General features: G+C 43.8%; 1 protein-coding gene across 5 annotated transcripts in view; it reads right to left on the reverse strand.

Moving 5' to 3' along the window:
- Wdr60 (WD repeat domain 60) overlaps positions 1-21,624 on the reverse strand; it is a 76,195-nt gene that overhangs the window by 14,227 nt on the left and 40,344 nt on the right. For all 5 annotated transcript variants that reach the window (XM_023712919.1, XM_023712918.1, XM_023712916.1 and 2 more), the window contains 9 exons: positions 21,172-21,249; positions 20,536-20,755; positions 15,755-15,857; positions 12,972-13,101; positions 11,511-11,622; positions 9,961-10,049; positions 8,265-8,394; positions 5,255-5,427; positions 3,863-4,025 (listed from right to left, as the gene is read on the reverse strand). In XM_023712919.1, the coding sequence (XP_023568687.1) occupies positions 3,863-4,025; positions 5,255-5,427; positions 8,265-8,394; positions 9,961-10,049; positions 11,511-11,622; positions 12,972-13,101; positions 15,755-15,857; positions 20,536-20,755; positions 21,172-21,249 (1,198 nt within the window). The remainder of the gene's footprint in view (positions 1-3,862; positions 4,026-5,254; positions 5,428-8,264; positions 8,395-9,960; positions 10,050-11,510; positions 11,623-12,971; positions 13,102-15,754; positions 15,858-20,535; positions 20,756-21,171; positions 21,250-21,624) is intronic.

Here is a 21,624-nt window from a genome sequence, read left to right on the forward strand (position 1 = left end):
ATGCCCCCAATGACACAAAGAGATAGATCAACTAGACAAAATATCAGCAAAGAAATAACAGAACTAAATCAAACTTGTGAACAAACAGATTTAGTAGACCTTCACAGAACATTCACTCAACAACACAGAATACATATTCTTCTCAGGTGCACACAACATATTCTCTAAAATAAGACCATTGTGGGGCCGGGGAGATGGCTCAGTGGACTAAGCACTTCCCTGGCAAGTGCAAAGACCTGAGTTCAATCCCCGGTTCCGCCAAAAAAATAAAATAAAATAAAATAAGACCATTATAGAATATGCTTAAGTAAATGCAAAATAATTTAAATTATCCTGTGCATATTATCTGGCTATAGAACAATAAAACTGGAAATTATTGGCAAAAGAAATCACAAAAACTCCCTAAATACATGGAAATTAAAAAACACCTTCTGAACAACCAATGGGTCACAGAAAATTAAAGAAGAAATTAAACAACAGCTACAATCAAATGAAAATTCAAATATAACTTACTGGTACCTGTGGAATGCAATAAAAGCAGTTCTCAGAGGGAAATTTATATGGTACATTCTCACATTAGGAAACCAGAACAAGCACAAATAAACAACCTAATGCTGTACCTCAAGGCTCTAGAAAAAGAAGAGAAAGTCAAGCCAAACACCCAAAGGAAGGAGAAAATTATAAAGATCTGAGCAGAAATTAATGCAATGGAGACTAAGAAAAAAATACAAAGAATGAATGGGGTGAAGAGTTGGTTCTTTGAAACAGTAAATAAAATGGATAAACACCCAGCCAAAATTATAAAAAAAAAAAAAAGAAAAAATCAATTTCATATAATAATGAACAAAAAGAGTGAAATTACTACAAATCCTGTAGAAATTCAGACGATTATCAATATCTACTTTGAAAATCTTTACTCACATGGGATAGCAAACACAGAAGAAACGGAAAGATTCCTAGATACATATGAATTCCAAAGCTGAATCAAGGAGATATAAAAATCCTGAATAACCTAATATCAGTAAATTAAATTTAAAAGGCAATCCTGAGTACAAAGGCAAGGCAGGAGGCATCACAATCCCTTACTGGAAATTATGATACTCATTATACTACAAAGCTACTCTGATAAAATCAGCACAGTACTGGCAAAAAGACATACCTGAGGATCAATGGAACAGGTTAAAAAACACAAACATAACAACAAACATACTCAGCCATCTTATCTTTGAAAAAGGGACTAAAGATGTTCACTGGAAGAAAGACAGCCTCTTTAATAAGTGCTTCTGGAAAAAATGGGCTTTCTACATACCAAAGACTAAAACTAGACCCATGTTTATCACCATACACTAAACTAAAGTCAAAATGGATCAAAAATCTAAATATTAAAACAGAAACACTAAATCTACTGGAAGAGAAAGTAAGTAGAAATCTTGATTGGGGTAGGCAGAGTTGATGAACAAAAACCAAACTACAAGGGAACTACTTCAAAGAATCACTGAATGGGATCTCATCTTATTAAAAAGCTTTTGCACATCAAAAAAAATCATCAACAAAGTGAAAGGAATATCTACCAGGGACTGAGATAAGAGACTTCTATCTAGAACATATAAAGAATAAAAAAAAAAAAAAAATCAGACACACAAACTTCAAAGACCCAATCCAAAAATGGGCATCTGAGACAAATATACAGGTCACAGATGAAGAAATACAAATGGCAAATAAATATATGAAGAAATGTTCAACATCATTGGTTATCCAAGAAATGCAAATTGAAACAACACTGAGATTCCATCTCACTCCAGAAAAAATGGCTATCATCAAAAAATCAACCAATAACAAATGTTATAGGGTCTGTGGAGAAAAAGGAACCGTTCTGCACTGTTGGGAGTGTAGACTGGTACAACCACTGTGGAAATCAGTGTGGAGATTCCATAAAACCTAGGACTAGAAGTCCCATTTGACCCAGCTATTTCCCTTCTGGATATTTTCCTAGAAAAACTGAAAGCATCACACCACAGCGATATTTGTGCACTCATGTTTACAGCAGCACAATTTGTCAGAGCTAAATCTTGGAAACAACCCAAATGCCCATCAACCAAGAAATGGATAAAAAAGATTTGGTATTTTTATACAATGGAATATTGCTCAGTTAAAAGAAAGATAAACCTGAGACTTTTATAGGTACGTGGATGCAACTCGAGACCATACTCATAAGTGAAATAAGTAAGACTCGGATGTGTAAACAACATATTGTCTCCCTAGTGTAAGAAACTGAAAGAATAAATAAGATCCAAAAGGTACAATAAATATTGTGAAAGGCAAAGAAACCATTCAAAAGGCAAGGACAATTCAGACAGGGAGCAGGACTAAAGGAGGAAGGGAAATGTACATACAAACATATATATATATATATATGCACACAGACAGCTGAGATAATTGCACTACTAACTCCTATTAGTTTACTGAAAGGCACATTTAGTGCTTATGTTGCTTGGTCAGTTTTGTGAGCCTGTACTGGGTAATCTGAGAAATTCCTTTGAAGAAAACAATATGCAGTATAACAACACTGTTAATTTCCTATCGTCTTGTTTTTAACCTCTGTGTTGTTCCTATTGTTTTCTTTATTCTGTAAAGTAAAAAAAGAGAAAGCAATTTAATAAAAAAATGGGCAAAATATTTGAACAGATGTACCAACAAAGATATATGGGTGGCAAAGAAGCACATGCAAATATGTTCAGCACTAGCATTAGAGAATGAAAGTCGGCACCACAGTAAGATGGCACCACACAATTACAAGAGACAAAAAGTTCTTTCCAAAAAAAGTGCTAATACCACGTACCATGAGGATGTAGAGTAACGAAAACTTTCATGTTTTGCAGAGAATGCACACAGACACAAGCACTCAGGTACAAACTATCCACAACCATTAACAACAGGAATTAACCAACTATCCGTCCCCTGGGAACCTGAGTAACATGCTTGCAACGTCTGCACAACAGAACACCATGCAGCAGAGGAGGGATGAATTCTGCAATGTGACGTGGTATAGAGGAATCCCAAAGCAGTGGGCTACTACACAATTCCATTCTAACAACATCTGGAAGAAGTACAACTGTAAGGACAGAAATGGTTGGTGGGAAAGAAGTGATACAAAAGCCATGTATTTGTGGTGCAGTGTGGTGTGGGTGTGCTCAGGATGTGAGCACAGACATGTAAACAGGGAAAAAATGTGACTAAGAGAGACTTCCATGTGAGCCTTCAGCGGACAAGACTCCTGTACCCAAGAGGAGGTCCAGGCTGTCAGGTGAATTTAGATGAAGACAGCCTGCCCTCCGTAAGCGTGGCCTCAGCAAACATTCCACAGAGGAGTGTGCTGGGACGCATGGTATGTGAGAGAGCGAAGCGAGCAGATGTAGGCAAAGTGCTCACAGAGTACTAGACACAGGAAGTGCTTATTACTTGCTATGGTCTCCACAGTGGAATTGCTCACCTAAGTACAACTACGGGCCCCAGGGAGTCCAGCTGTTCTCCTTCATCCCCACCACTGGCTGGCTTTACTACTTTAGGCAGTAGTAACTATGCCACAGGACCATGCACATTCCAACATACTTACACTAATTTAAAACTCAAAGTTATTTGGTTGAAATCTTTTGTAACCCACAAAATTCCAATTGTTGTTGGCTACTGGGTAAGGATGACTTCAAAGAACTTTGCTTTTGTTCTAATCAAACGCCTCTTATATGGCTTAGATCCTATGCTCTGGGTAAGATGAATGAATAAATGCAAATAAATTTGAGATTTCATCCCAGATCTGTCATGGGCTCTTCCAGAAACATACGGTTGGCAGACCTGTGACACTGACCCGTGGAAAACGTGGGCATCCTGAAGGTCCAAGGACAATCACTCAGCTTCACATAATGATGTATCCTGGAGTCTTCTCTCAAGTCCCACACGATGACAGAGCCATGCGCAGTTCCAGCAAACAGCAGAAATGCTTTCAATGGGCTAAAGCTGCAACATGTGACCTAAAAAGAAAAACAGGCAGAGGAGTGGAATGGGTAAGGCCATGTTCACAGGAGCAGCGCTCACCCCACAATGTGAGGCACCTGCCCTTCCTTCACTCCAGGAAGCCGTGGGGTGAAGGGAGCAGAACACAAGTCAAATCTGTTAACCTGTCTGAGAGTTAGTTTCTTCAAGTGGAAAGGAGGGTAAAGCCCACCCTGCAGGGCTGTTGTGGCCACAAAGTGTCTCGCACACATCTGAGTACACAAAAAGCTGCATTATCCCTCCTGCTCATCTCCGAGATGAAAATGGCATCCTTTGTCATTTTACTTACATCTTGTATTGGAAAGAAGTGTTGGGGGACTGCCCACTAGCGCAGTTGTTTCCGTGCCTGCTTAAACAAAGCTGTCAGGCTCAAGATGCTCTGGTTCAAACCCAGTCTCTCCCAGGAAACCAGAGATGCCCTCAAGGCATCTTGAGGCCTCCAAAAAAAAAAATCCTTCTGCCATTTTTAGGGGTTGGGGAGATAGCTCAGTGGAATAAGTGCTTGCCTGGCAAGCGCAGGGACCAGAGTTCAATCCCTGGTTCTGCAAAAAAAAAAAAAAAATCTGGAAATAAGTGTTATTTTTAAGCCCCTAAATCTAGCACCCATTCAAGTTCTTCTTTGTGGCTTTGAGAGAACCAGTGGTGTTCAGGTGAAAGAACATGTAAATAGAGTGTTTTCCTAATCAGGTGGGAGACATGCGAGGGGTGGCTCCCCTGTGGGGTTCCTGCCAGGAGCCCCAGCAAGAGCGCACAGGTACGTGGGGACTGGTTCTCTGAGTAAGTCAAAGAGCACTCCAACCCTTTGAAGAAATCACACGGGCTTCCAGAAATCTCCGACACATCCTGAACCCAAACAATGCAAGCCAGTGAAGGACACATCTGTATCCCAGAGCAGCACTCAGGTAGGCCACTGTTGTTAATAGGCCTATAACCACCCTCAATCTCGATTCTCACCTGCCCCATGATAATCTCAGTCTGAATCAATTCTTTGAACCAAGAATTTCTAGAGCCAAGGCAAACATACCCATGTGCCTTGCCACACCTGTGGCACAGCTGGGGCAGCTGTGCGCCAGCCCCTGGCTTTACACCTTGCTGTCCTCAGATGCCCACGCTCTCTCTGTGCCTTTGCTGTCGACCCACCTCCCCTCCCCTCAGCAAACCCACCTCCTCTCCCCTCGGCAAACCCACATTCTCTCCCTGAGTGTACCTTGGACTCACATATCAGAACCTTCTGGGGCCCTGAAGGCTGCCAAATATCCCAAACGCAGAGGATGTATCTGTGGTCCAGTGGCTGGGCAAATGCCTTTCCAGGCAAGTCGTGGACCGAGACCACCATCTGTCTCTGAACTTGAGAGGCGCGCAAGCAGGATACTTTCCGGTCTGCGGATAAGATTAGAAACATGCTTTTGCATTTTAGCAGTCGGCCAGATGCCAACTAAAATTAACACGTGTCAGGTTATTCAAATTTCAAATTAATGGGGCTGGTGAGATGGCTCAGTGGTCTAAAGCACCTACTTAGAACAAGCTCAGCAAAGCACAGGGACCGCGGTTCAATCCCCCAGCACCACATGCCAGCCTGCCCCGCCCCCTGGTGTGCTGAGCTGGCCACACACACACACACACATACACACACACACACACACACACAAATAAATAAATGAAAATTAAAAAAAAATTTTCAAATTAATGAAGAGATAATCATTCCAAAACTGAAACACTGAAATCCAGGTTTCAATGAAAGGCCACAGCCTGTACCTGAGTGCTCTGTCCAAGGCAATGCTGTACTTTGCTGAAGAGAAGTCAGCTTTGGTGTAGCATAGCCTGGGCAAGGTGCTTCCTCCTGTCTGCCAGCAACTCCCAGGGAACTAGGCTGGGGCAGAACCGCAGGGCAGGTGACACGGCGCGGCCAGAAGCAGCCCTGTGCTCCGCGCAGCGTATGGACTCTACCACTGGGGACCTCAAAGCTGTTTAGCCTTCAGGGTACCATATTGCAAGCAGCTCTGTACCAGTGCTTCATCGCGACAAGACTTGGGTCTAGTGAACTGACAGCTCTCATAATCAGCAGAAGGTACAGATAAAAATGGAAGGACATTAAGGAAGAATCCATGAGAACTTTACAGTTCTATAGTTCTTTCTAGACAGTACTGCTGGGAGGCACTTGGTGAACACAGAAACTGCACGGCTCATAAACCCTAAACACCCAGCAGCTCCTCAGCTCACTGCACGGTGACCCTCTCCTTCCATACCCAGGGACAAACACCCCTGCCCCCACATTCACACCACAGCCTCAGGAACCCTCCACAGCAAACTTCAGTTTCCTAGGGAAGGGCCATAGTAGTTTGTGCTTCTTAATTACCTAACATGAGCAAAACTACTATTTGTACCACCTTCCTGTTCTTAGGTGATACTAACAATTTCTCTGAGTTCTGAGCCTGGACCCCACAATCCCATTAATCCTATGGTTTTTCCTGGAAATTTTCCATAGTGTGGTGATTTTTAGGAGGCACCATGTTTTAGCAGATCTGACTTTTGAAAGACTAACAGGAGCTTTGACCTGCTGCCCCTGCCTAGTCCTCCCTGGGTCTTGCTGGCTCAACGGGACTCAGGGATGCCTGGATTCACGCTCTCTGCAGGAAGCTCCCTACCACTTCAGAACTCACTTTCTCCCTCCCACTGGTCGCTACCCAGTATGAGGCCTTCTATACCAGATGTTGTCTTTTTTCTCCTTAGAACTTATCCCTTTCTAAGTTATCACACACTTCACTTAATTTGCCCATTTGTGACCTATTTGACCCATCAAAATAACAGTTCCAGGAGGCCAGGGTTTCTGCCTGTCCCATTCAGTCAGTGGTGCCTAGGGTACAGAAGGCTGCACACATGCAATGACTGCATGCACAGACTGTCACAGGTGTGCCTGCTGTGACACACCCTGACCATGACGGTGGTGAGGGCTGAAGTACGGCTGTGTCCAGCCAAAGATCAGGACATTATGTGGTCAGATGGTAGGTTCACTACGACATTCACAAAAATGTCGGGGCCCCCTCTTCCCTGACCTCATTTTCCTCCTGTTATCTCAATATTTATTTTACTAAAACACAAAAGTGAGCAAGTAGAAAAACCTCTACTCCTTTCACATGTGTTAGTCTGTTAAGAATAAACATGAATTAATTTTTGAAAGATTCTAGCAATATGTATAATTAACATTTTTGGTATCTGCTGCCACCCTACTCTGGTCTTTGAGATTAGAGCATCTTCCCTTCTGCTTCTTTGTGTGTAGGATGCGGGTGTGGTCAGTGTGTTAAATACTACACACACAATGGTTTACTAGTTTTCTAACAGGACAACTCTTGTGTGAGATAAAGTATTTTGAAAGAGTGTGAAGATTTAAGTGAATAATGACATTTCTGTTAATGTTAAAAGACCGAGGAACACCCATTCATCAGCCTCTAAGTACAGGCATGAAAGAAGAAATGCCTCGAGCAAGAGGCTCCGAGGCTCCGGCTTCCTGTGGCCCAAGCACATCTGCAGCCTCAAGCGCAGAGAAGCTGACTGTGGAGGACCCGGAAAGAGGACCGGCCCTCCCTTCCTGTCACACTTCTCACACACCAGGGCCCTGAGGGCCACAATCTACCTTGCTAGCCACGTTTCTCAAAGGCCAACATGTTATTTTTAGCTACAGAAATTCCAATCTTATAAACGCAGTGTCTAAACTAATTTACATAATTACATGCACATAGTCTTTATGTTCAGTATCACATGCTTCATTTACCATTTTCTGCTCTGTAACCACAGACGAAGCCAAGACATCTAAGTGTGCTTGTGTTAAGCACAAAGCACCTCCCTCACACCCTCCTCACCCTTAATCACTCCTGCACGGCTGCATTCCCTCTGACCTGTTCCAAGAGACCAAAGCAGCCAGGTGACTGCAGGGGAAGGATGAAAGCCCTTAAAGCAAACACAGACAACTTCGCTTTTCAGCATTTAAATAATTTCACTAAACTACTGTAGCTCTTCTTCTATTCAACTTACGAAAATTTCTAATAAAAAATTTCATACATATTAAAAAAAACCTAACCACTTTTCAGTTCTGTAGAAACTGGGTCTTTGTGTTTAGACACAGTAAGCCACATCACCGCAGTAAAACAGAATGCAGTGCAACCGTTTCAACATAAACGCCTCAGCGTCCGAGTCCGAGCCGGTCCAGAAAGTCCTCTTACCCTGAAGGAACGGCAGGCCAGTATTCAGTTGGGAGGCGCTGTCACTGATAGACAAGGTGTTGTCGTGTGCCCTGGGACTGCAGGTGGGTTCAGCAGCCAAACGGTCCTCTTCAAGCAAAACAGCAATCACCTTTCAAAGACAAGCAAGTATTATTTCGGAAAACACTGTAAATTCACAACGAGTCATTTCATCTTTTAAAAAATCACCCTTGCATCTTAGCCACTTCTACAAATAAACGCTTGGCTCCACCATATTATACAAACTTTAAAAACGTATGATCCTTTCTGAATAATAACGTAAACTAAGCTGGGTGTGGTGGCACACACTTTTATCGTAGCACTTGGGAGGCTGAGGCAGCATGAATGACATGAGTTTGAAGTCAGCCTGAGCAACACAGTGAGTTCAAGGCCAGCCTGAAATACATAGCAAGACCTATCTCAGAATAATAATAATAATAACAGAAACGAACAGAAAAAAGACAAGGTAAATGCTGGGAGAATTTTCCCACCAGATATACTGCTGAAAATTAGAGACAGAAAAAGGGCTGAACACCAGACACCACTAAATGAACGCAGTAGCAGGGCGACCATCGGCGAGCACCTGCACCCTTCTCCCGCGGACAGAGTCAGGGTGTGGCATGGCTCACACTGGACCTAGATGTCCCCCGAAGCCTCATCCTATCCTAGGCTGGGTTACAGACATGTGATGACTGGCTCAGTGCACTGACTGGCTTAGCATGGTTTTGGCTGTGGTTACTTATCAGAGTTACGCTTGTATGAAGCCTGTCTATCAGAGTTAGCTCTGAACACCTGATACTCTGATAAGTAAGCTTAATATATGCCATGATAAGGCTTGGCGATGTTACATCGTTTATTTGAGCTCTACATTCAAATTTGAAGCTTATATAGAAAAAAAAAATTTATGGTTGAATTGGTTTTTAGGGGAGGTTTATTTTTTGGTTTTGGTGCTGAGGATAGAACCCAGGGCTTCCAGCTTGCTAGGCAAGCAATCTACCGCTGAGCCAAATCCCCAGCCATGAAAAAATGTTTTTAGGTAACAGGAAATTTGAACATCAACTTCATATTTAATATATTAGAAATTATTAGTAATAATGCTTCTATAGATTTATTTAGAGATTTATGCAGCCTACTTATGGAGGCAAAGTTGCAACAACTGGGATATATTTCAAAATAATTGGCCACATGGATGGCAGCTAGGGGGATGAGGGGAGGGTATCAACAGGACAAGCAGGCATGAGTGGATGAGGACTGAGGCACAAGGGTATTCGCAGGACTATGTCCTTTACTTTTCTATATACTTGAAAGTTTCTATCATCAATTTTTTTAAATCGCAAATTTATTATTTTCAAATAATTACATTATGCTTACTTGTGAACTTAATATGTTTCAGTTTTACTCTGCAGTTACTTTTAAATTTAAGATATTAATATCAAACTATAGAACCTAGCAGCATAGGTAGAACTTCTGGTGATACAAAGTTCCCAGTGCCACTTTGCATACAATGGCTTATGAATGTAACATGGGTAATTTGTAAGAAAATAATATATGAAAATGAATAACTGACTCTAGTTTAAGCTATAAATTCTCCAAGATTGCAGTAGTTCCTATGCTTTTATATATATTGAAATCTTTTAAGTACTCACATAGAGAATAGACTACATAACATAAAGTATACCTGACAGGCTGCCCGGAGAAAGTTAGATAACCTTGGAGTATCAATCTTTGGTACAAATGTAGCATCAGATGTTTCTCTTTCTTCACTACCTAAGAAAATAGATTACATTAAAAACAAAGTTGATTTTAAAGTGGCTGTATTTTGCACATCTTAGAGTTCAGAAATGTTAAAAATAAAAATTAAAACCAAGCATGGTGGCGCATGCCTGTGATCCCATTACTTAGAGCCGGAGGCAGGAGGACTGCCTGAGTTCAAAGCCAGCCTAGACTACATAGTGAGTTCAAGGCTAGCCTGCATTATAAAGCAAGATCCTGCCAAAAAAAAAAATTTAAAAAAGGAAAGAAAATTAAGAGTTCTAGAAGGAAAAGTTAGAAAACTTTGTATTATTTTCTCTAGATCTTTTTTTTGGGGGGGTGTTTGTTTTTTGGGTTGTGTTTTGTTGCAAGACAGGGTCTGCCTACGAGGCTCAGGCTTGCCTTGAACTCACTATGTCACCCATGCTGACCTCAAACTCACAGTGATCCTCCTGTCTCATCTTCCTGAGCGCCGGGATCACAGGTGTGCACCATCATGTCCAGCTATTCTCCAGATCTTTGACTGATTTTTTTCCAAAAGCAATTGCATTTTAGGGAAAGTATATAAACTGAATCTTATTTAAATGTAGAAAATAATTAAAGGAGTCAATTCATTTTCAAGAGGCCTACATTGGAAAATCACTATGAGTTTGAGGTCAGTGTAGGCTACATAGTAAGTTCAAGACCAGACTAAACTACACAGTGAGACCCTATCTCAAAGAAAAAAAAAAAAAAAAAAAAAAAAAAAAAAAAAAAAGGAGGGGGAATCAGTTCATCCTGTTAAGTACCAAATTTAGGCATACAGATTGAGCATCCCTAATCAAAAAATCCAAAATCTCAAATACTTATTAGTACCAACCATTCTGAATAAGGAACCCTCAAGCTATATTACTCTCTTAAGGTGAGGCTTACCTGAGGAAAGGAAATAATTCCCTGCTGTATAAAGATAATTTCTCGGGCCAGGGAGACACCTCAACAGCGTAACACCTGCTTGGCAAGTATGAGGTCCTGAGTTTGATCCCCAGTACAAGGAAAAAAAGAACAATTCCTCAAGAAGAAGAATAAACCAATAAAATATTTGCATGTAAATAGCTGCAGATATCTAGTCAGTACCTTCAATCCATACTGATGGACTTCATGTGTAAACCACACTTTAAAAAATGAAAATTCCATATTGATAAGCTCAGACTATCACCATCTTAAAAGCAGAATGTGTTCCACAAGCCCAGGTGTCAGGTGGGTCTTTGGATTAGGGAATTGCTGTGCAGATTCTCAATCCCGTTCAGGCCCAGACCCCACTCCAGGGCAATTAAAGCCTTCTTGTAGCTCTAATAGGCAACAGTTGACAACAGAGTCTATTTCAAAGAATACTAAGTATTTGCATAGTCTAATACTGTTAAGCACACCAGAGAATGACACAATGGGAAAGAACAAGAAGAGAAATAAAAATAAAACAAGAACATAAAGGCAGGCGACCTCCAGACACAAGAGCGCCTTCTCCAGGATGCTGGGTCCACGCCTCCCTGGTTTCTATGTCTTCAGTCTGAATGTCTCTTTCAACATTATCTTCATTATATTGAACGTATGCCTTAAAAACAAAGGTACGGAGAATTACCACTCGGTAATAAAAGCAATTACAAGTTTTAAAAAGTTAAAAGAAGTCCTTTTCTGTGTGTCAAAATCAGTACTGTCATATAAATAATGATCACACAAAGATTGCTTACCGTCAAATATTTGATGAATACAGGCCTAATTTCCAAAAGGTTTCCAAAATCATGTCAAGCAATTTAGCTTTGCTTTGAAGACACTGCCACTAGCCTGCCCATACGCTATCTTCACAAAACATACCAGCACTATGAAACCAATATACTTTTGCTATTTCAAAAAGGTACGTATAATTTAGTGAAGATGGCTTGTTACCAATAGCTAGAGAGAGAGGAAAAACAAGCAAAGAGTGTTTGATCTAGTAAGGTCGAGTGAGTCTCAGGCAGACGGGTAGGACCTGTCAGCTTCCCTGGGTCTGAGCTGTGAAACCTCGTCCTCCTAATCAGGACTGCTCGGACCACGCAGACTGTGTGCGATGAACGGCCCCACTATCAGGAACAGAGGAAAACAGGAAATGGGATATACGACTTCAAACACTTTATACCAGGCTGGGGATACAGCTCCGTGTGTGGTTGCCTAGTTTGCACAAGGCCCTGACTTCAATCCTCAGCCCCTAAAAAGGAAGACTTTATACCCTTGCTATGAACTTACACTATCTCACAACTGTTTACTGGCAGTACTATTGGGAAGCACAAAATTGTATGGGATACAGGGTAGCAACATTGGAAAAGGAGGAAACTCAGAATAAGTTATCAGGAAAAGGGTCCTGGTCCTACAGAACAGGCCTTGAAACTTATCAGGCAGATGAGGCCAAGAGAAGGAGGACAGCCTAAACAAGACATGGAGCAGCCTGGCCCAGTGACAGACCAGGAGTGAAGGCTCTGGAGAAGGACAGAAGCCAGAATACCACACTGAGAGTACAGGAATTACCCCCCTAAGACCCTCGGCATACACACGCTTCATGCAGACCAGCATGACGCCCCTTGCTCACCTGGGACCTGAGAACCAAACCCAACCTGCACACTCTAGCTTCCAACGAAACACCTGCACCATGTAAAGCTGCACTCAGAGCAGGAACTGCTGCCCTGCCCTGTGTAGCTTTCCACGTAGAAATCACTGGCCTGCGCTCTTCGTGGCTTCTGGGAAACCTCCCAGCTGACTTCCCACAAGCTCTCCAGCTAATGAGCACCACATGATGAAGGACTGCCTTCTCCCTAAACAACTACCTCTGCAGACCATTCCTAAACATTTACATTTTAGAAAAAGACCCGGGAGGCACAAAATGACACTCAGGTTGCCTCTTGTCACTGAGCAAATGCACCCTGTACTGACCTGCTTGGTATTTTTCTTCCCAAAGTTTCTGATATACATGTCATATTCATTAACTGGTGGCAAATCCATGAGAGAGAAAGTGAAGGAAAAATCCAAGTCAATAAGCCGAAGCAGTTTTGTACTTCTTGACCTTTAAAATAAATTGGAAATGAGACAAAAGTTAAATTAAGTAGTATATACAGGGAGGTGCATGAGGATGGGAGGAATCATACTGAGGTTATTAGCAAAGACTTTTGTGTGGGTGTGAGCCTGAGGTACTTAACAGTTGTTAAAAGTAAGAGTAAAAGATGGTCACACAAGAACCAAGGATGGGAGTACATCACAGTGTGGTAAACCAGTTCAGGACACCTGAGGTCAACACAAGTAGTTATGATGTATGTTTGCCTAGTGGACACTCTGCTAAAGAACAACATGTTTGCCACATCAGCCAGCATTACAGCTTGTGTCTAGATGTCCCCCAAAGGCCACATGCATTCATGGGGGTGCTCTTCAGAGGTGGCTGGATCTAGCGTTTCTAATTGATTGACAGTCTAATGCTGGGATTAAAGGAGGGAGTGCTATAGCCTGAATACCATGAAAGAGACAGAAAGAGGCCAGTCTCCTCTCTCTCCGTTACTGCTTTTGTATCTTTTGCAGCCGTGAACTCTGCAGCTCCTCTGCCACGTGCCACCCTCCTTTGGAGCCAGCCCATTATGAACTGAAACCTCCACAAGCAATGAGCTAGGTAAACCTTGGCTCCTTTAACCTTGGAGCTTGGCTACTATGTCTTAGCAACAGGAAAAGTAACCAAGACAGCCAGGAAGTGACAGGCTGTACAGCTGCACAGGCATCCAGACCTCCCTCCCCACAGGACGCTGGTGTCCAGGTGGCACCTGACAATGTAAATCACCCACAGCCTCAGGAACAGGAGCATCTGCTGGCTTCCTCTTCCTTGAAGACTGCCCCTTCCCTCACTGGGCTGGACTCTCCTTTTCCTCCAGATACCTTAACACTGATGTTTCCAAGTTCAATTCTCTGCTACTCCTCCCTGAACATAAGCGAGGGCTTATGCTTAAGGGCTTGTTTCTTTCTTTCAGGTTCTTTCACATAACTAGGGCACAATAATATACACTGCGCCAGTGAACAAATGAATGGTCTCCCCCATCCACAGCCTGACTTACCCTCACCTGTCCCTTCCTCTGCCTTCTTCTGCTCATTCATCTGCAGTTTTGCTTTATCAAAAACTGTAGCTTCTGGGAACCGGGGAGATGGCTCAGTGGAATAAGCGCTTCCGTGGCAAGTGTAAGGGCCTGAGTTCAATCCCCGGTTCCGCAAAAAAAAAAAAAAAAAAAAAAAGTTAAAAAAAACCCAAACTGTAGCTTCTGTTATCTTATGTGTCAGCCACCATCTCATAATTTTCCAAGACACTACCTCCAAAACCCTTCAAGCACGTGGCATCTACCGCCTCCGCTTTCCCTGGTCTGTCACACCCTCCTGAGTGTGAGACACGGGGTCCTTTTCTGCACACGTGTACCTACCTGCTGCAGTGCCCTGCACGGGAGACCCCCACTCTCCCTGGGTGTGCAGTGACAATGCAGTCCAGCACCACGGGGATCTGAGTACGCCCTGGACTCCGCCTCTGACCGGGCCACTCTGTCCTTGGGCCAAGGACACCATTCAGTTATTGGACCCTTAAACTCACCTGACATCTGAGTTTGAGGGTTCTGACTATGTGTTCCTCTTGGACACAGTCTTCACTACTTGCAACCTTGACATTCTAGAAGCAGCATTCCAGAATGGTGAATTCACACATACACACACACTGCTGTGATTAAAAATTGGAATGGCATTCGCTCTATATTTATTTTATGAGAAACTGGTGCCCTACCATATTTAGGTTTTTGATTCATGAATATTTTATGGCACCTGTGTTAGTCAGTTTTGCATCTCTGAAACAAAGTCCCTGAAAAAAGAAAAACTTAAGGTAGAAACTCATGCTAGCCCACATAGCAGCGATTCTAGCTGAGGCCACTTGGCCCCACTCCCATAGCCGTGGGAGGCAGCACCTGTCATGGAGAGCATGCAGGGGAAGAGATGCTCACCTCAGGGCAGACAGGATGCAGAATGACAGAGAGACAAGGGAGGAGGGGCCAGGGCAGGACACACACTCCCTCAGCTGGCTCCCACCTCTGGGTGCCCATCACCTCCCAAGTGCCGATGAAATTATGAACTGCCAACAGGTGCATTCACAGCTGCTGGGCTGCTGGGAGGTAGCCAGCTGGAGGAAGCGGGTCACAGGGGGCCTGATCTTAAGGGGGCATCGTGCCCCAGTCCTTTCTGTCTCTCTCTGCTTCTGGTGAACCACGCTGCTCCATCACTCACTTCCCACCATGATATTCAGCCTCCCCCTGACGCCTGCAGTACAAAGCTCTCAGGGCTTCTTGTGGTAGAGACAGCCCCGAGACACAATACAACCAGGCCTGCTCTGCCTGGGGACCTGGAGCTCTCCAGATTTGTGAACGTGCAGGTGTGGGCCCAGCCCCAGCACCACACAGGCCATGGACTGCCAGAGTACCATCAATAGCCAGCTGTGAATCTGACCAGGAACTTGTACAGCAAGCACCCAGCATACAATAGCACATGCACTTGTACTATTAACATAACACCTCAACTCCAAGAGGAATGTAGCACAAATTACAGAGTACACCTAAACAGGCAACAGGGAAAATCATGTCTACAGCTCTGCCCTTAAAAGCATATCAAAAACTCCACTGTATCTTTGACAAATTCCCCAAAATACCTACTTTTGCTTAAGGGCCTGAGTCCGACTCTTTTGATGGTGTGAGGCTGTTGCAAAATCCACAAAAATTCCACAAACAGGTGCTCTGGAAGGAGAACCATTTGGATCTATTCAAGATAATAAAACTATTTTTAGATATATTTATGATAAGAAAATACTTGAGCAAAGAAAATCCACAGTAAAACCATTAGAAGTACATATAACAATCATGTTCAATAAGCTCTATATTTGAAACTGCTAACAATAAACAACTTGCATGGACATTTAAGAGGCCAGCTCCTGCTGCCTCATCAAAAACCTTCAGACCAAGAGAAAAGCAGAACACACACACACACACACACACACACACACACACCCCAAAGCGACAGTACCTAAGGCAGTCAAGCTTCCTCAGTGTTGAAAAAAGCATCCTGCCTGGTCAATATCAGCTATTAGTCACTAGGCAACCTTGTCTTGTGATACTAACTTTGCAAAGGTATAAATAAATGCCCCAACTATTGTTCTTGGGGTTCTCTGCCAATCAGGCATGAGCCACCACCTGACCCAGCTCTGTCTTCTTGTCTATCTTTTCCTCATTCCTGCCACTATTTCTCCCTAGAATACACCAACACACCAATGAGTCCTACAAGGTAAGGTGGAACATGCCAGTGATCCACCTCACGCCAGGGATCAGCCTCAGTGAGGCTGAGGCAAGAGGATTGTAAATTTGAGGACAGCCATGTGGCAAGGCTGAGGTGAACCTGAGATACACTATGAGGCCTTGCCTGCTCAAAAAACTGTTTGAGAAATATTTAAGAATATATGTTAGATGCAGCCCTCAGTGCCCACCCATCCTGCAAAATAAAGGAATAACTACCACACTGCACAACAGCTCCCCTTTAACCGTGAGTGTGCTTTCTGAAGGCTTAGTCACACATAGCCAACCGGTCTGAAGATATTCGGTGGGAAATTCCAGAAATAAGTAATTCTTAAGTTTTCTACTGCATGCTATTCTGAGTAGCAAGATGTAAGTCCCACTGCCCCTTTCCAGTGTATCCAGTGCTTGGGTTAGTCACTCAGCAGCCGCTTCAGTTATCAGATCCACTGCTCCAGTGCTCAGGGCTTGTGTTCAAGGGACCTTTCTTTTACTTAATAATGGCCTCAAAGCATAACGGCAGTGTGCCAGCCATCCAGTTGTGCCAAAGAGAAGCAATAAAGTGTGCCCTTTAAGTAAAAGGGCAATCTATCAATCTTTCTTTCTTTCTTTCTTTCTTTCTTTCTTTCTTTCTTTCTTTCTTTCTTGTCTTTTTGAGACAGGCTCTCATGACGCAGTTCAGGCTAGCCTTGACTGTTCAAGGCCAGGCTGGTCTCGAACTTGCAATGATCCTCTTGCCTCAGTCTCCCAAATGCTGAGATTACAGGTATGTGCCACCATGCCTGGCTTCTGATACTTCTTGATTTAAAAAAAAACTTAGAAATAGAGGCTGGGGAGATAGCTGAGTTGAATAAATGCTTGCCTGGCAAGTGCAAGGGCCTGAGTTCAATCCCTGGCTCTGCAAAAAAAAAAAGAAAAGACTATATGCTTCAAAGTTCTAAGGTAATGAAGAATTTCTATCCCAAAAGCATGAAAGGAAAAATAAACATGCCATTTCTGCTGCTGCACACCACGCAGCTGTGCTTAGGGTGCCCGTGCACAATGGGGCTCTAGGTAAGGCAGGAAAGGCTTGAGTTTGTAACTGGAAAACACAGACAACACATCCCAGCTGACAGCAACAATGGCAAGGCGCTGTGCCAGAAGGCAATGAGCCTGTGCAGACTTCAGCAAGGGACCCCCTGAGATGAGAGCACCTGCCCTTCCTGCAGGGAGGGGTGGTTAGAGACAGGCACAGTTCTGGACTGAAAAACACAGAAACTGCTGGGTAAGCCACATCTGCAGATGAAGGCACTGCCACATTTCCAGAAGAGCTGAGGAAGGACCCAGCTAACACAAGTATTCAAATGCAGTGACACCAGGTCTTTAGGGTTATGCTGCATGAAGGATACAAAGTGTGAAATGCAGAGAAGCAGCAAGGACCAGGACCAGCACAGGGGTACTCCACATGGCAATGCCACACAGCATGGGAAGAAGCCAGGCAGTGTAGAGTATGGAGAATCCGCATGCCCTCAGAGACAGAAACCACATGCCCGCGCCTGCCCGCAGTCCGAACGTGTGCCCCACGGACGGGGAAGGTGACACAAGTTTACTGAAGAGGGAATTGCTGCTGAATCAGTCCCTCACTCTGTCACACGTGCTGCTGAAAGCGAACTAATCCCATCACCCTTCTTATGGAGGAGCCAGTCTGCAGCGCCCCTCTCCTCCAAGGGATTGCTGCGGTTTGCATTTGTCCACATAATTTGTTTATTTATTTTAATGTATTTGGTTGTTGCAGAGGCTCACTGTGCAGCTCAGACTCACGGTGAGCCTCCTGCTTTCAGCATCCCCAGTGCTGGGATTACAGGCGTGCTCCCCTACACCCGGACTCTGGCCAGCGCAGCCCAGCCTGAGGGCAGGGCTGGGGAGCATGTGATGCCAGGGATCAAGCAGCGGGCCCTGTACTTGCCTAAACTTGCCTACGCATGCACTTTGGCCCACTGAACAACCTCGCTAGCCCCTGTCTTTCCTGCAGGGAGGGGTGGTTAGAGACAGGAACAGTTCTGGATTTATTTTATGTATTTAATTTATATAGTTAATTTAATTATATCTTAATCTGTCTCTCATTCCTTGTGGATATGTATCTGAACTTACCAATGGCAGAACAAACAATTATACCATCTCACAGCTTCACAACCTCCCAGAGGTCTTTATGATTCCTGAGGCCACTGCTGCTGAGGGAGCTCAGAAGACACAGTCGTCTGGGCTGGGAGACCCGAGTTCAGGTCCCAGCATGTGAGGACTCCTCATGATGCGAGAGGTCACTTCAACCCAGCACTTGTATCTCCTGAGATCAGAACCCCTGCTATGCAGATTACGATGAGGTTTACAGCAGGCCACACTTTGGAAGAACAGGGTGCTAACTTCAAAGTGCCTTAAGAGACACAGATTTCAGATTTAAAGATTAGGAATCTGGTAGACATCTCTACAGGCATAGGGTTAAGATTCTGGTAATGAAATTCCTAAGGCAGCTCTGTGCTGAAGGCCAGCCCTTGGTCAACACTCACTCACCGACCATGTGGGCAACTTACCTCTAGAGGTACATGAGTACTTTAAAACACCACAGTATACCTGGTGCTCTGCAAAAGGCCACTTGTCAAGTGGCTCCTACTGCCTTGAAAAAAGACAAGTTGTGCTGTTTATAACCAGATCAACCCCAGGGTGAAGCAGGACATTCACACAAATAGCACCATGACAGCTAGAGGCACAGACAGTAGCCAAGCAGGACACAGACAGTAGCCACAATCAGCCACTTGATGGTAGGAATGAAACTGCAGCAGTAGGCAACATCCTTGGAGTGGTCTTCTAAGTACTCAGTTAACAACAACCCTAACTGTCCTCTAGCCAGCAAGGGACAGCCAACTAAATGTTAGTTGCCACTTCCGCTGTGCAGAGCCCCCATCCACCCACACCAGCTCTGCAGTGAGGGCCAGGGCAGCTGAGAGCAAACACTGCTAACCACTTCTGCTGTGGTACAGAGCTGACCCAGTAGGTCAGACCTAGGCGGCTAGGAGACTAAGCATCAGTGTAGGAATTAGGTAATAAAAGAGGCCATTACAGGTGTGCTGAGAAAAGCAAACACTGTAAGAATAAAATCTCACTCAGTCTAGCCACTCCAGGGCCATGAGCTGCCACAAAGGACCCTAGACACTGGCTGATCTGCAGTGAAGTCATGGGTGGGGACCTACGCCTCCCAGTTCCTGCCAGGATGTTTTTATTTATGAGTTCAAAGAGCGCCTAAATATTTGCACTGACCGCCAGTTTCACCACCTCTACAGCAGGCACAAAATATGAAAGCAATGATTCTTCTTCTTTCAGACTTTTACTTGTATTCTTATACTTACTAGTTACTGATTATAACTAATTAATTACTAATTACAAGGTGATTTAAGGTAGCATAACACTAAATACTATGTATCATGCTTTATTTTACCTTTTTTTTTTTTTTTTTTTTTTGGTGGAACTGGGGATTGAACTCAGGCCCTTGCATTTGCCTGGCAAGCGCTTATTCTACTGAGCCATCTCCCTGGCCCCTCCTATTTTACTTTAAATGCTACTTTTAGTGCAAACATTTTATCATTAAGTGATTTTAAAACATTTCCTCCCACTTTTATAAGTAACCTATCATGGCCCAATGCTAAGAATTTGGGAGGAAAACATAGTCCTAAATCCAGAAAGAATCCCGGAGAGAAGCCGGGGAGTCTGTCTCCTGAGAGACCATGCCTGGGCCTGCTGGCCTCGGGCCTCCACCTGCTGGCAGAGCCTCGCTGCTGGCCTTGGGCCTGCTGCCCGCACTGTGGCCACTCTTCGTGGGTGCTCAGGGTGAGCACTGCCAGGCACAGCCGGGGGGAGGGAGGCGTGCTCACAGCAGAGAGCACCATGCACTCTGGGGTGGCTTCCCTGTGCACAAGAGTGACTGGGCCTCTTCTCACAGTGGGTCCTTAGATGCAGGATCTTCACCTCGAGTAGCTCTCGTGTCACAGGCAAGGAGCATGGCACCGTCAAGACGCATGAGGCCCTGAGCTGTCTGCCCACTTTGCCATAGTGACTGCACCTGCAGCAGATGTCGCCAGGTTCACCAGCACACAGCCCTGTGACCAGCCCTGCCCACGCACCTGCCTGGGAGCCCTTGTCACGCCCCGTCCGACACTGCTTCTGAAATCGCTGTGAGGACAGTTCTCCAATCCTCTCATTTTCTGCATGAATGGCCTTTTGAATTTCCTGTATCTCCCTTTTTCGAGCCAGAGAAAATTCTTCAGTTTTTTCTTTTGATTCAGGCTCACTGTTGCTCTCACCATCATCTCCATCACAAACTTCAAAATCGTCTTCATAGTCCTGCAAATGAGTTTTCACACTTCTAAGACAAGTAAGTTCAGTAACCCTCATGCAGATTGAGTCATTGTAATGCAAATCATTGTAACTGAATCACTGCAAAGTCCTTATTAAATGATAAAATTTATCACATCATTTCAACAAACTGATAGTAGTACAACAAGCTTCCAAAATGTAATAGTTGGATATAATCAAAACTTACCAGACAGTGTTAGCAGTATTAGAAGAGGGCAAAGAGCAATTAAATTACATAAGCTGTTTTTTTCAGAGCAAATACATTTAAGTAAAAAAATTTAGGTTTTTTTTTTTTTTTTTTTTTGGTGGAACCGGGGATTGAACTCAGGCCCTTGCGCTTGCCAGGGAAGTGCATATTCCACTGAGCCATTTCCCCGGCCTAATAATTTAGCTTTTATACTTGCTTCAAAATCATCTTCAAAAGTGACAGGGTATTCATCAACTCCAGCATTCTGTAAACCAACGTCTTCCTTCTCAGTTTCCTAAAGGTAACAAAATAAAACATGACAAAAATAAATTATAAACTTGAATACTGCAAATATTTTGGAAATTACATATTTTCTGATATTCCCCGATGTTGTTAATTTTCAAATGTATTAATACAAATAATGTAATCTATCTTGGAAATTTTGTTAAAAATAGTCATCTAACAAAAATATTCTGAATACTACAAAGAGATAGAAGAAAGCATTTTAAAAGTTAAACTATAGGGCTGGAGAGATGGCTCAGTGGTCTAAAGCACCTACTTGAAACAAGCTTGGCAAAGCAGAGACCTCGGTTCGATCCCCCAGCACCACATGCCAGCCAGCCCTGCCCCCTGGTGGGCTGAGCTGGCCACACACACACACACACACAAT

This window comes from Octodon degus, unplaced genomic scaffold (assembly GCF_000260255.1).
Source record: "Octodon degus isolate 3935 unplaced genomic scaffold, OctDeg1.0 scaffold00027, whole genome shotgun sequence".
Lineage (NCBI taxonomy): Eukaryota > Metazoa > Chordata > Mammalia > Rodentia > Octodontidae > Octodon > Octodon degus.